The 15,394-nt window shown below is 57.7% G+C and overlaps 2 protein-coding genes across 8 annotated transcripts in view; one reads left to right on the top strand and one right to left on the bottom strand.

The window, feature by feature from the left end:
* LOC144579341 (uncharacterized) overlaps positions 1 to 13,926 on the top strand; it is a 28,662-nt gene extending 14,736 nt beyond the window's left edge. Inside the window, exon 2 of the mRNA XM_078349806.1 lies at positions 13,010 to 13,926. Coding sequence (XP_078205932.1) covers positions 13,010 to 13,926 — 917 coding nt within the window. The remainder of the gene's footprint in view (positions 1 to 13,009) is intronic.
* Positions 1 to 14,012, bottom strand: part of DNMT3A (DNA methyltransferase 3 alpha) — a 115,246-nt gene extending 101,234 nt beyond the window's left edge. For 3 of the 7 annotated variants that reach the window (XM_078349763.1, XM_035272996.3, XM_078349760.1), the window contains exon 1: positions 13,010 to 13,147. The gene's annotated coding sequence lies outside the window, so the exon portion shown is untranslated. Of the gene's footprint in view, positions 1 to 13,009; positions 13,148 to 13,599 lie in introns of those variants that run through there. The other 4 variants (XM_003734782.6, XM_078349761.1, XM_035272997.3 and 1 more) reach the window with 3 other exon arrangements.
* Between the last annotated feature and the right edge of the window lie 1,382 nt (positions 14,013 to 15,394).

The following is a 15,394-nucleotide window of genomic DNA, read 5'->3' as shown; positions in this document are numbered from 1 at the left end:
AGGCACTCAATAAATGTTCATTTAAACATTATTATGTGCTTGATCAGAAAGAAAGGCAAGCCGTGTGTTCTGAGGAAACCTAGACTCTGGCTTCAGACCACGCCATGGAGTGGCTTGTGCTCACTCCTAGGAACAGCTGCTGGGCCTGGGTCCCCCTCCCAGCTAATGCCCCTCAGTCTCCAGCCCAGGCTCCTTTGCCACTAGAATGGGGAATGTATTTGCCAGAGAATTTCAACCTGCCACTGTGGCCTCTGGAGTCTCTCACAGTCATGCAGAACACACACACACACACACACACACACACAAACACACATAGATGCACACACTAGACACATGCAGAGATGATCCAGGCACACAGGCGCACACACGTGCACAGCCCCCCTTGTGCTGTGCTCTCGGGGCACCCGGAGCAGGAGGATCCTGGGGAGGCTCCCAACACAGGCACATGCGTTGCACATTTCACCTACTGTATGGGCCAAAGAGGCATTTGGAAACCAGCTTGGGAACCTCATAACCATTCATAACATTGTTCTGAGAGAAAACACAAAACAGTGCCCTATAAACAAACATTTGCAACAGAATTCCTCCAAAAGCTTGGAATTGCCTGTACTAGAAAACTAACAGAGCAAGAAGAGAAAAACCGCATAAACTTGGTTTGCCTGTGCAAAATTAATACCAATTACAAAAACATTTATGTGAACTGCTTACCATTTACACCTAATTACCATGCAGCACAATTATGCATATCATTAAGGGTATGCCAGATTAATTATGCTGTACATTTCATTTGATTACACCGCCACACCCTGAGTTCATGTATGCCCCATTTCCAGAGGGCCAGTCCTGCGGCACAGCTGCTCGCACAGGTCTGCACAAACCAGAGATAGGTGGGTTTCCACAATCTGATGGACTGTAGCCCCCGCCCCACCCCCAGCCAGAGACAGCTGACTTCTGCCCAGCCTTCTTGGCAGCATCACCACCACAAGAGCCCTACTTCGAAGCCATCTTCCCACCAGATCCTCCAGCATGCAGAGAGGCTTCAAACGTCTCCCCAGGGGTACAGCTGCATGTCAGAGGGCCACCATACAGCCCAAGGGCCATCATGTGTGGCTCTTGCAGAGAAAGTGGCCCTCCCAGCCATCTCCCGAGGTCTGGCTCTGAAAGCAGGGCAGCCCCACCCATGTCCAGGCCAAGTCACCTCTGAGCTCATCTCCCAGACCCACCAGGGCTGTGTGCCCTGTCCCCTGGCACACTGAGCCAGCTATAGGGCAAGGTCTCAGCTGTGGTCCTGCTGGGTCTTGCACCTTTCCCCAGGGGCCCCATGCCCTCCGCTCTCCTGGACAGCTCTGCACAGATCCTCCCCAGCTTATAAAAAGAGAACAGGACAGCTATTCAGGAGGCTGAAGCAGGAGAATTGCCTGAACCCAGGAGGCGGAGGTTGCGGTGAGCCGAGATCGCGCCATTGCACTCCAGCCTGGGTAACAAGAGCGAAACTCCATCTCAAAAAAAAAAAAAAAAAAGAGAACAGGAACTGAGCCCCCTGCTCCCCCGCTCCCATTTACCTCAGTAGATGCTCTTCAAATACACTGGGTGCATTAGGTTTGCAGGGAATAATCGGGAACAAGAGAGTCTATAGAACACGATGAATGGACCTTCCCTGGAAAGGGGAACTCAAAACTGACCGAGGGGACAGGAGGAAAAAGGCTTCTTGAGAGGAAAAGAACCAGAGGAAGTGCAGAAGCGAGGGAGGGAGGGATAGGGTGTGTGAGTGCCGCCTCTGTGCCAGCAGTGAACATACATGGTTGAATTTTCATCCTCCAACACCCTCGAGGCCAACTGTATGAGGATTCTCTTAAAAGATTGGTGGAAAACGCTGGGCGCGGTGGCTCACACCTGTAATCCCAGCACTCTGGGAGGCCAAGGCAGGCAGATCGCAAGGTCAAAAGATCGAGAACATTCTGGTCAACATGGTGAAACCCCAACTCTTCTAAAAATACAAAAAATTAGCCGGGCTTGGTGGTTTGCGCCTGTAGTCCCAGCTATGTGGGAGGCTGAGGCAGGGGAATCGCTTGATCCCAGAAGAGGCTGCAGTGAGCCGAGATCGCGCCACTGCATGCCAGTCTGGCGACAGAGCAAGACTTAGTCTCAAAAAAAAAAAAAAAAACAAGAAAAAAAAAAAAGAAAAGGGTGAAAGAAAACATCCAGGTTTAGCACAAGAAGCAGTGCTCAGAACAAACAAGAACACCAGCCTGTGAAGTTACATCCATTTTGCAGACGGCAAAGCTGAGCCTAAGAGAGGTTGAGTGATCTCCCAAGGACACAAAGCAAGGAGGTGGCAGGGCTGAGATGAAACCACCATCTGTCCAGCCCCCCAGCCTGGTGGCTCCAGCATGATGCCACACTGCTCCTGACCTCTATCTAAGTTCAATGGTGCTGATGTGGCTCACGTCCTTTTTCTAGAAGTTCTTTGGAAACAGCCTTCCACATTATCCTTCACAGAACACACATAAGCCTCTATTTTAGAGGAACAGTTTTTGCTTCTTTTCTGTTTGCTTTCCAAATACACTGTGTTCAGGTTGTCCCTCCTGTCTCTCTCCACAGACCTGCCTCTGAATGGAGAGTGAGGGGAAGGCCGGACAGCCTGACATCAACTTCCAGCCCAACACCCAAATATTCTTAGAGGGCAATGAAACTCGCCGCAGGTTCTGGGTGGAGGGCCAGGGTCTAGGCCTTGCAGGTCATCTTTTGGGGAAATCACTGGGAAGCAGGCACCCCAACTCATCAGCATCCCCAATGCATGGGTGCGAGAACCTTCCTCAAAATCTTCCTCCAAAAATCTGCAGGGGTCCGATCAGTTATGGACTGAAATGCACCTGCCTGTCTCATCCATTGCACAGGCCCTCCAGGCCTATGACTCAGGCTCCAGCCTCCTCTACAAGCCTGGCCTGGCTCTGGCTCCCCCTGGGGAAGTCAGAGTTCAGAAAGGAGAAAGTGCCCTGGGAAAATCCCACCCACCCTCAAGCCCCAATTCCAATCCAACTCTGTGTGGGAGGCACCTCCTGCTCTCTCTGACTCCCTCCACCCTGTACCCCCCATGAAGGGCATCCCCACCCACACAGCTGGCTGAGCTAGAAGCCAGGGGGCCTCCCCAACTCCCTCATTCCTTTATCATGACCGTTCCTACTGACTCCATTTCCTAGACGTTGTACCATGCATACCCCCTCCAGGCCCACACTGCTTCCCCGGACCTCTGTGCCAGCCTTCCACTTGGGCTTCCTGCCCCCAAACCCTATTGCCTGAGTTCTCTTCCTTGATGCCCTAGAATGATCTTTCTCAAATATAAATACCAAGCTGACATCACTGATAGATAATATCCCGGCCTTCCATGGTCCTCCAGCCTGGGCCCCTGGCCTCACACCCCATCATTCCCTACACTGCGGCCTCATGGGGCCAAAAAGCACCCTTGCCCACCTTGCTGACTGCTTCCTGCCCTTCGAGGCTCAGCTCAAGCGTCAACTCCTTTAGAAAGCCTTTCTGGATCTTCTCTCCCCCTGAATCCGACTTCCTTCTCTGAGCCCTGATAATGCCTGGGCACAGTGTGCCAGGGGTCCTTCTGCTCTGCCAGACCCCCACCTAAGCTGCAGACTCCTTGAGGATGAGCATGAGCCCTTTCATCTGTGTAGCCTGTGCCTGGCACACAGTAGGTCTCTCTGAGATGAATGGATGGACATCGTTTGTGGATCCTCTGGAGAGAACACTTAAGTGCTGCTGGTCCTGCCAACTTGGGGGCCAGCATCTCACCATGCCATGCCCTGGCTCTCTCTGATTCTAGGCTGCTGGCAGGGTGTTGACAGAAGAAAATGCAGAGGCGACTGAATGCCCAGCCCCACTGGGCTTCTCAGCTGAGCTTCCAGTACCAGGCAGGGCCCTCAGGCCACCACCAGTTGGGCTGGGAACCGTCAGCCTGTGCGTGGATGGCAACAAGCACCACATTGTTGCTGGTAATAAAACCATTAGGAGCTCTTGCTGCGTGCCAGCTGCCAGGCTGGGCTGTGGTCTAGGGCCTCCCATGCCTCCAGGCCGTGGGGCAGAGCCAGAACCCAGCAAAGGCCACTCTCTGCTTGGCCCCGAAGAGACCAGTGAGCAGGGAGGGAAAGATGGGCCAGGCCTTGGGGGAACTACTGGGTCCCCACATAAGCAGGGGACTCTGAAGAGATCAAAAAAGGTGCAGGTAGATCCTGGCCTCACAGGAAGAAGTGGAGGCGCAGAATGGCTGAGAAAAAAAGGGACAATTTATTGGCAACAGGAAAAAGGGACCTGGGTCAGACAACAGAAGCTAAGGAGAGAGACATCTTCCTCTGTCTGTCCCTGCCACTTCCCCTGGCCCCCGACTCCCAGCTCAGAGTCCATCGTGGGCTTGGGGGTCATTCAAATTTGATTATTTCTTCCCCTCACCATGAGCAGTCACGGGGAGGACAAGCAATACTTGCAGGATCTTTTTTCTTTCTTTTTTTTTTGAGACAGAGTTTCACTCTTGTTGCCCAGGCTGGAGTGCAATGGCTTGAGCTTGGCTCACTGCAACCACTGCCTCCCGGGTTCAAGCAATGCTCTTGTCTGTCTCCCGAATAGCTGGGATTACTGGCATGCACTATCACACCTGGCTAATTTTTGTATTCTTAGTAGAGATGGGGTGTCACCATGTTGGCCAGGCTTGTCTTAAACTCCTGACCTCAGGTGATCTGTGCAATTCGGCCTCCCGAAGTGCTGGGATTACAGACGTGAGCCACTGTGTCCAGCCACTTGCAGGGTCTTATAGAGCAGCAGGGCTTTGTGGGGGTCACCCTAACTCTCAGGCAGCCCTGGAATGACCCCCATGTAAAGAAAAGCAGCTCACACCCACCTGAGCACCTCCTCTGTGCCAGGCACAGTGCTGGCTGTTTTCATGAATTATTGCATGTCATTCAGGCAACCCCTGTAAGATGTGGCTGCTATTCTTATCCCCAATTTGCAGATGAAAAACCTGCAGCTCCAGATGGTTTGGGGCCAGCAGCAACTAAGCACAAATGGGGCTGAGACGCTCCTCCAGGTGGGCCTGACTCCCGAGCATCTTTCTTGCCCTGCACTTCCGTCCCCTACATGCCTGGAACTGAATGGCTGGTTTGTAGAGGGACCAGTTCTGTGCTTGCCTCCAAGTCCTGGGTCCTTTTATGTCTGTTCCTGCCTTATTCCAGGGGCAGGGTCAAAAAAGCGCACAGACCCTTCTCACGTCCTGTTGAACAGGGCAGCCTCAGGGGAAGGGAAGCTCTAAGAGGCACCCATGGGTGGGGTGGGGAGGGGAAGGTGGAAGAGGATGGTAGGTGCTGTTGCTAAGCAACCAGCCCTGAGCTTCCTGGGGTAGCAAGACAACTGCAGGTGAAGGAATTTGTATCTGCCCCTGCCTCATCTCTCCACCCCATCACCAGGGTTACTGCCACCTGCTCAGGGACTCCTATATCAGAGTTGAGCCCACATGCCAGGCAAGTTTCTCAGCACCCCTTCTATTCCTTCATGGGGCCTCCTGAAGCCCCACTTTGTCTCCCTTGGGTGAGGCCTCCCAAGAGGCTCTCACTATGCCAGGGCTGGGCCAGCTGAGCGCCACGCCGGGCCAGGCCACAGTTACACTTACAGTTCCTCAGGAACCTTCTGGGCCATAACAGTCCACCAGACTGATGCTTTTGGGGAAGATTCTCAGCGATTGTTCTTCACCCTGGGTCAGAAATGTGTTTCAAGTTGCCATCCTATAAAGCTAACTTTGTCCCCTGTCCCTGGCGTGGGCCAGGGTGCATGCAGTCAGCGGCCTATTTTCTGCTCTCACCTAATCCCTGCCAGACTAGGTCTTCACTCAGAGGCATTATATCTGCTATATTTCTCTCTGTAGCCTTTCCAGAAAAGACACGTACCTGAGTAAGCTTACCCCTTGCTGTCAGTCTGTAAACCAGTTTCTTACCCATTATAAAAAAGAGTCCATCCCTGAGCCTTATGTCACTGAATTCTTTTTTCCACATTCTTATCCATGGGCTTTTCAAAAGTGAAGTTTTATTTTTGTTGTTATTAAGAGAGTAACACAAGTTCATTTACATTTTTTCAAATAAAACAAAAGTGTATAAAGTTAAAATGCAAAAACCTGTTGACAGGTTTGTGTATATCCTTCCAGAACAACTTTTCCATGCATGTACAAACTTACAAATGTGCGTTATTTGTGGCAACTTTAAAGAATTTCCTGAAAATGAGATTACACTATGAACATTTTTTTTAAACCACAACACTACTGCATGGGCATCTAACACATCAGAACAGACACACTTGCTACCTTGTTTCAAAGACTTTTAGGGAATTTAAGTAGATTTCCCTTTTCCGGTGCATTTATTTACCACGTTGGGCACCTATGTAAGTAATCATGCAGGCCTTCCCGAAGCCTCCTTCCAAACAGGTTCTACTCGCTGGGGTGCTGGGGCATCCTACTGGCCTGGCATGGGCAGAGGTGAACACCCCTGTGCCTCCCGGGGTCCTTTGGGGAGTGGAGGGGGAGGAACACCCCAAAGGCCTCCTGCCCCCAGGCCATGGCCATTCCCAAGTATTCCCCAGGACACAGCCCACACTCAATAAACAGCTTAGTGAGCCACAAATCTAACTCCATGCCCCACAATCTCCTCTCTAAGCATCTTTTTACCTTTTCAAGGAAGGATCATTGGAACCCATGACCTAGCTGATCCATCAGATCTTGATCATCTGCAATAAGCCCCCCTCCCCTTTCATTATAGCAAGAAGAGCACTAGAGTAGGAGTCAGGAGACCCAAGTTCCAGCTCTCCCATTACTGGCTGTAAGAGATGGTTGTCCGTCCCCTCTGTGCACTCAGATGGGGCAGCTAATAACTGGCTCAGAATTAAAAATGACCTTGACATTTGAAACAGAAGCAGGGAGGGAAGATCAATAGGGATGGTGGCGAGCAGGGTGATGACCACAGGAAAGAGAAAATAGGAACCCGGTCATATGTCTAAATAAGGCTGGGCAGCCTTAAGGGTCAGAGGGGGCCACAGCAGGACAGGAGTGGGCAACGCAGAGCTACTGCTGAAAAAAAGAAAAAAAATTCACTCCATACTAGATTTAGCTAGGAAAGCCCCAGGCGTCTGGGCCTCCCTTACCCCCACCCTCACTGCCCACCAAGCACCCCTGCTGTCCTCCAGACAGGCTGGTGACCTGTGATGTATGTGATCAGCAAGGGAGATTCGGCCCAGAGGGCCCTGCCCACCAACTGTTCTTGCAGGGGGCTGCCAGGCACCTGCACTCATGCCTGGGGGCCTAGGCCGCCTGCAGGGCACTTCCCCTCTGGGTTGGTGGCTCTGTTCTCCCCAGTGCATGTGTATTGTGGGGCAGGGTGGAGTCAGGCTGCAGACACAGGAACCTGACATCTCCACCCCCCATTTCCCTGGCACTGGTGGTCCCTTGGAGGAATGTTCTGGATGCTGAGGCATCTCAGGCTGGTGGGGTGGGCAAGGGGAAAAGGGGAGACATGAAGACCTCTGGGGAGGCCACAGAAAAGACCCTTGCACTACAACCCCATCCTTACCATGACTGCCATCACTCGAACACAGATCAGACCTGAGGGTGGCCTCCCCCTTAATCATCATAACCCCTGGGGTAGGTGTAATTTAAACCCTACTCTGTTGCTCTCCAAGTCTGAGCTCTTAAGCTCTAATATATAGAATAGGAAGAATCAGGATCTGACACCAAATGAGCTCATTTGGCCCCTTCCTCTCCCTCCCTGCTGTCCTCTCTCCACCCCACCCCCCACTGGCCGCCACACTCAGGCAGTTCAGGGCGATTCTCCATGAGCCACACAGGAGTTCCCAGAGTGCAGAGACCTCCTCCCCAAACCAAGGCAGGGCCTCAGCCTGGCCTCCAGCACAAACCAGGACCAAGGCCACCTCCCGGGCACTGCAGCCAACCCCCAATGATGCCCTGCCCCTGACACCCTGGCTTCTTCCCTGAAGCCCCAAAGCCCTACTTCTGTGCTCTGAGGCGCTTCTGAGAAGCCAGCTCCTTCAAGAAGCCTTCCCTGATCGCCTTAGTTGGTTGTGACCTCACTCTCCTTTGAGCGCTTTATTCTCCCTCTCTGGTGACCCTGGTCCCACTCGGCAGTCCTGCATTAGCTGGGTGCATCCTAAATGCACTGAGTCCCCTCAAAGCCAGCACAGGGCATGGCTTCCAGGAAATGCTCAGCACATCTCTGGAAAGTAGAAGTGAATACGGTGGGAAAGTGCTGCTGCACTCAAGACAAAATGAGAATAATGAGCTGAAACTACAGCAGGAGGGATTTCAGGTGGAAGCAAAACAACCTGTTGACATGTCATTTGTTCAACTCAACAGATTGCTAAGTGGCCCTGAGGAGCCTCCCACCTCCCAGGATTTTGAATCAGAATCGGCACTTTCCTCATCTGACCAAGATTCTGCAAAAGACACAGGAAGGTGGACGAGGCTTCTCAGAGCACTTCCTGCAGCGCCAGTCCACGTGAGCCGCCCAAATGATGAAAACAGACACAGCTAGCAGGAGGGCTCCCGCTCTGCTAGGGCTGTAACGCACATCATCTCACTCCATCCTCACAACCACCTGTAGGCAGAACCCACGTGCACTCCCATGTTACAGGTGAGGAAACTGAGGCCCAGGGAATCGAGTTCTTGCCCAACTTCCTGCTGCTGCGAGGAGTCAGAGTGCAGCTCCCTGTGGCTAAAGGGCCTCACGCTGCCTTGACACTGGCTCATGTGGAAGCAAGTCCTCCCCATCCACACGCAGCAGCACACCACGTACACGCACATCATACACAGACACACATGCACCAAACCTCGTCTTGCCCACACGCTTAGCCAAGTGGAGGCAGGCTCGGATACAGACATAAATCTCAGGCTGACCCTTCATGAATCTCAGATTTGGTCATGTTTTTAGGGAAAAATCATCAAAGAGAGAAATGATTGGAAATGAGCCCTCAAAATGAAAGTGCAAAGGAATCTGGCACCTTTCGCAGCCTATTAAAGTCCTGCTCAGGAACAGGGAAGTCCCTGCAGAAACCCAGCCTCAGGCCAGGCGGGCTGCAGACGGGCTTTCTGCTCACCTACTAATATTCAAACGGAAATGGAAGCTATTCCCCAAGGGCCGAAGCGTGGGGAATAGCACAGGGTAGACGTTCTGGCCCTACCTGCTAGAGGCCAGAGACACACTCGACTCCCAGTGGGGCACAGGGTGGGGAGGACACGCACCAAGTCCAGGACTCCAGGCCAGCAAGTTGAAGGCAGCAGGAAGTGCTCAGGGAGAGGCATGTGACCGGCACGTGAATGGCCCTGCAGGCCTCAGGCTCTGCTTAGCACAGACAACCCTGGGAAGAACTGGGCACCACCTCCCACAAACAGCCCTGTCCCCAGCTCCAAGAGCTCTCAGAGCTAAACTCTTCCAGCCTGCAATTCTAAGGTTTGGGTTCTAATGCTGACAGTTCAGACCAAAGGATGGGGAGAGGGTGGTCTGCCTTAAGTCACCTGTTAGAGTCCTCTTTCTCCCTGGATCCCAAAAAGAGAAGCCTCAAGGGAGTTTGGGCTTTTGCTGGGAAAGAACTTGGGTCTTTCAGGGAGGCGAAAGCCTAAGGAGCTGGCCTGTAAGTAGGCGGTGGCCACTGGGAATGGAGCACAGCAGCAGCGGGGAGCCCCCCAACGCTGCCTCAGGGAGAGGACAAGACAGCAGAGCACTCCCCTCACTCAGCATACACCTTGGGGGGCCTCACTGCTGGTCCAACGGGGACCCAGGGAGGCAAGGTCCCTGTTCCCTGGAGATTACAAACTGAGAGAGGGACCGACACATGTGCGAGGTAGAGTGGGGCGCCTTCCCCTGAGTGCAGGCCTGGCTCCACTTTTTCCTTCCAGTGACCCAAGACAAAAATTTTACGGCTTGTCCTGTCTTCCTAGCTTTCTGAGAACCACTGGAAGAGGTGGGTGTGAAAGACGTAGTAAAACATCTATAAGGGACTGAGGAGCTTACTGTGAATTGGACTCGAAAAGGAAACGTCACAAATTATCCACACACAGGGATTTATACACAAACCTGCAGGACACACATGTGCCAAGGCTCAAAGGAGGCTGTACTTTTACACCCTCTGCAGAGTTAGACGTGACCGACCAGTCTCTTGCAGGGACCCTCCCCATACTGCCTCTCCTTCCCAAGGCCCAACCCCTTGGGGGCCCTGATCTCTCTCCTATCTCCTTCTCCTTGGAAACCTTCCCCAATTACTGCCCTTTGCTGAAAAACAGACTACCCTGTCCCCATTTTTGGGCCTGAAATTCCACAACTATAATCAGAGTCATAGAATGTCAAAGCTGGAATGGACCTTCCGGCTCTAGTCCAACCCCCACCCCACACAGGAATCCTGTCCAAAGACACCCTGACAGATGGCCGCTGGCGTCCTCTCCTAGGCTTCTCCAGGACTCGGAAGGCAGCCCTGGCCCTGTGGACCAGTCTACTCCTTGAGTCTAGAAGGAATTCACCTTTCTCAGGGCCAGTCTCCTATGGAAGGCACTGGTGCCAGGGTGGGGTACCAAGGAAAGTTTGGTGGGCCTGAACCAGCAGCTGCTTATCTGGGGAGGGGCTGCATAGAAGAGGGGGAGCCATCGGGGAGAAAGGCAGGTGCCAGGGCTGCTGCAGAAATAGGCCTGGGCCCTCACCTGCAGCCAGCACTTGTGCACACACACTCCCACCCTGACAGCCACCTGTCACAGCACAACCAGGGCCTAGGTGGAACCTGGAGGCAGAGGGGGACCATTTTGCCCCAGAAACCCAGAAGAACTCCCCACAACTCAACTCTCCAAAGGCAGGCAGCTCAGAAAACTACCAGGAGCTGGCCCCTGCCAGTCATCCCAAGAGGGTCCCCAGGATGCCTGGCTCCCTAAATCCCACAGGCCAGTCCTAATACCCCGGCAACAGCAAGGAGAATAGCTCCCCTGGCTGCAGCTGTCACATCTGCCCTGGAGGGAGGGAGGGAGGGAGGAGGCGACACTGGAGCAGCACCTGATCCCAGGATCCCTTCGCAGCCGCCCGCCCAGGAGGCGGTTCAGCCACTGGCAGCCTGGGGTGAAACATGAAGACTGAGCAGGCCCCCAGGGATGCTGATGGCAGTCTCTAGGCACGGCAGTGAGGGGCAAGTTGGGTCACAGGGCAGAGGGCGCTTCGCCCCAAGGCTTCTGTCCCCGCTAGTTTAAGACGGGGACCGGGGGAGTTGCGGACTCTGTGGCCCGGCCCTGCCCACCCGCCCGCCGGCCGCCTGCCGTAGGCCAAAGCTGCCCTGCTGGGTGCCAGACGCCATGTTGGGTCAAGGTGCAGCCACAGGGGGCTCCCCTCAGGAGCCGAAGGAGGCAGCCCCTGGGAACCAGAGGGCACCGCTTCCTGCCCAGGGCGTCGACACCTCCTCAACTGGCAGCAGAGAGAGTGTGGCAGGACGGAGGGGATAAGACGGGGAGAAATGGTAGAGGGGGGCTAAGGTGGGAGAGGGTGCCCCCGAGAAGAGAGGCTTCAGGAAAGCGAAACGCAGTTTGGCAGCCCCAGGGCCGCGGGCCCCAACGATGAGGGGCTGGGGGAGGCCAGGGGCGGGCCCTGGATCCGCGCCAGCCCGGTCCGCGCCGAAGGGGAGGGAGGACAGGGCGGCCTGGGGGAGGGGAGCGGGGTGAGGGCGGGACACGGACCGCGGCCGCCTGCGGCTCTGAAGCTCGGGGTCTCCCAGGGTGCGGGGACGTGGGGCCGAAGACCCCGCTCCGCAGCCGCGGCGAGGCCTCGTCCTTCACTGTGCAGATGCGAAGCTTTCAAGGACACGTCTGCACCGGCCCGGCGGGGTGCGTGTGCGTGAGTGTGTCCGCGTGCGTGGGAATGTGCGTGGGGAGGGCTGAAGGGACGACCCCAGGCGTCCCCCCACGCGCCGCTCCCTGCCTCGGCCCCGCTGTTCCCACCCCCGCGTTTTCCGGCCCCCGCGGCCGGGGCCCGGGATCGTCGCCCGCCCCCGCCCCGCCCCCACATTGCGGCGCCGCCACCGCGGCCGCCCCGGCTCCCACGGCCCGCAGTGGGGACAGGGAGGAGCCGGGCACAACGACCCCCCCTCCGTGCCGCTGGCACTCCGCGGGGAGGTGTGCCCCCCAAACGGGCGCTCTCGCCCGCCCCGCCGCCCCTCCCGGACCCGCCGGCTCCCCGCACCCACAGCCACAGGTGGCCGGAGGAGGATCCCGGCGCGGCGCTCTCCGGCCCGGCCCGGCAATCACCCCTCGGCCCGCCCCCGGGGGCCTCCCGGGTCCCCCGCCTCGCGGGGCCGAGGAGGGCCGGGCGCCGGGGGGAGGGGCGGGGGGCCGGGTCGTGCCAGGCTGCCATTTTCTGCCGCCGCCGCGGAGCCTGCGCGGGGCCCGGCCCCCGCCCCCTCCCCCGCTCCCCCGGGCCGCCGCGGGGGCCGATCCTTCTGGGTCGGGGTCTGCGCCCTCCGGCGCCCTGGCCGCGGGCTCCAGGCGGGGCCACGGGGCGGGGGCAGAGCCCGGAAGGCGGGGGTGGCCCGGCCGCGGCCCCTGCGGCAGCGCCGAGCCGGGCACCGCGGCGGAGGCCGGCGGTGGAGGGGCCCCCCGTGGCATTGTATAGACTTGAACTTGAGCCCGGAGCCGGGCGGGGGCGGAGAGGGGGGTCCGCGCCGGGAGCGGGCGGGACGGGAGGGGGCGCCTGCCGAGCCCGCGGGGACATAAACAAACCCTCAAATCCCCCGCGCCGACCCGGCCAGCCCGGCCAGCCCGGCCCGCCGTCCCCGCCCGCAGTCCCGGCCCCGCGGGCGCCCGGCGCCGAGTTGCGGAGGTCCGGGAGCCTGCCCCGAGCCGGGCACTGCCCGCCGCGGTGCCCCCCGCCCGGCTCCCCGGCTCCCCGCCGCCTCCGGGCCGGCCTCCCGGGCCGCCAGCAGCGGCGCTGATTACCGTGTGGCCGGTGGGGTCGGGCCGGCCCGGCTGCGCGCCCTGGTGCCGCGGCGCCGCGTCCCGGCTCGTCCTCTGCTCTCGCCGCCGCCGCCGCCCGCGCGCCCTCCCTCCCTCCCGGCCCGCCTGCCTGCCTCGCTCGCTCGCTCCCTCCCTCCGCTCGCTGTCGCGCTCCCTCTCTCCGCCTCCTCCGCCGGGTCCCCCCCTCCCACCCCTTCTCTCCGCCTTCCTCCTTCCCTCCCTCCGGCCGCCCGCCGGCCCAGGCCTCCGCCCGCCGCTCGCCCCCCGCGGCCGCGCTGGCCCGGGCCCCGGCGCTGCGGAGCCGGCCCGGGAGGCAGCGCCGACTGGGGGGCCCCGGGGCGCCGCGGCGGGAGCGGCCTGGGCGCGCGGCCGGTCCTAGCGCCCTCGGCGCGACTTCCCGGCCTCTGCGGCCCCGCCGGGGTCCCCGCACGCCGGGAGGAGGAGGTCCGGACCCCGCACCGCCCCGACCGGGCGCCAGGCCCGAACGCCCAGCCTCGGCCACGCTCTCGGCCACTCCGAGCCCCTCGTGTCGGGCCTCGCCGCAGCCCTCCCCACGCGGGGCGCCCTGTTACCTGGCGCTGCCTCTGCGCTGGGTCCCCGCATCCAGCACTGGCCGTAGGGACAGCGGCCCCTCCTCTCCCCCGGCCGGTGTCAAGTGCCTCCCCCTGCAGCCCGCGGAGCCCCCGGCGGCCTTCGCCCTGCAGTTCTTCCGACCTCCGCCAGAGCCCACTGCGCTCTGCCTGCCTCAGCACTGGGGCTGGGGACAGCAGCGCCGGCCCAACCGCGCCGCAACCCCCAGCCAGGTGCCGCCGCGGAGTGGAGGCCACTCCGCTCTACAGGGCCAAGGTCGGAGCGCCACAGCCCTCCTGGCGGTCCCGCAGGCTCCAGAGCCTCTCTGAGATCAGCCGCGTGGACGGTAGTGAGTTCCCCGTACCTTGAGGTGTCCAAGTAGAGTTGGGTGCCCTCAGTTGGGCACTGGAAGACTGAAAGATTTCATGAGGTGGGAGGTTGAAAGAGATGACACTGAAGGTCTCTTCCAGCTGGAAGATTCCGTGCATACCTACACTCCGCCCTCACCCCTTCACTGTGGGGGCTGTTCTCCTTCCCCATGGAGCTCTCAGGGCTCCGGGTTCCTGACTTGGAGCATCTCTAATTCCACCAGCACAGCCACTGTGTGCTCCTCTCACTTCTCCAGCAGCCACTCTAGGACTTGGGGCTGGGCCTCCCACCCCCGCCTTCAGCCTCCTTGCGCGCCCCTGCATCCCACCAACCACCTCAGCTCTGCACCCCGAATTCCACTCAGCCCTTCAGCTACATACAGTGCCCTGAGCTCTCTGACTGGCACAGGACTTGGTGTGTTCTCTCTCCAGTGACCCACCATCCTACTTGCGGGCAGGGGCTGCTGGCGGTGGTGGTGGGACTCACTTCACAGTGAATGGGGTCCTACTTTTCTCTTCTCCCCAAGCAGCACAGCCCCCATCAGCACCACCCTTTTGAGGGTCAAAGAAAGGAGTTGCCAAGTTCTCTGGGACCAGGAGCTGCCTTTCATACAGAAGGGAAGGCTTTCTTTCCAGAAGTCCTCCAATGCTTCCAGGTCCCTCCATCTCCCCAACCCCCACCCTGAGCCCCAAGATCTGAGACCAGTCTCCAGGCCATAGTTCTGGCTGTGATCAGTGTCACCCTCACTCAAGTGGCCACCCCCTCTACTGATGATAGGCCCTGCTGTCCATGGTCTCCACCGGCCCATCCCCAGAGCCTCCCAATGTTCTGCGAGGACCGAGGCCGTGTCTGTCGTCCCTGTAGCCCCACACTTGCTGCTAGGAGGTTCTCAGTAGTGAACCTCCTGCCTCCTCCATGTTGATGGAATTAACATGTGACCCTCAGATTCCTGGGCTCTTCACTTTCTACATCAAGAGAGACATCCGTGAACACTCTAAATGGTGCACCCAGCTTGGCAAAGGAGAAGACCATTTTTAGAAAGGTGATTGAGATACCTCTGCTTTCATTAAGGGTTTACAGAAGACTGCTCCTAAACAGCAGCGACTGTTTACTGAGTGTCTACTATGTGCCAGGCACCAGCCATGGCATTTTCCTTAGTCTTCGCCAGCCCTGTGATGTAGTTTGTAGTACCCTCACACTACAGGCGAAGAAACTGAGGCTTGATCTTATTCAAAGCCATACAGTTGGGAAGTGGCAGAGTCAGGATTCAAAGCTGGGTCCATTTGACTCTGAAATCACCCCACACCACATCTTTTTTTTCTTTTCTTCTATTGAGACAGAGTCTTGTTCTGTTGCCCAGACTGGAGTGCAGTGGAGTGATCATGACTCACTGCAACCTCAACCTTCTGGGCTCAACCAGTCCTCCTG

This window comes from Callithrix jacchus, chromosome 14 (assembly GCF_049354715.1).
Source record: "Callithrix jacchus isolate 240 chromosome 14, calJac240_pri, whole genome shotgun sequence".
NCBI classification, from domain to species: Eukaryota; Metazoa; Chordata; class Mammalia; order Primates; family Cebidae; genus Callithrix; species Callithrix jacchus.
The sequence above is the reverse complement of the archived record's forward strand: the minus strand, read 5'-3'. Positions and strand labels throughout refer to the sequence as shown.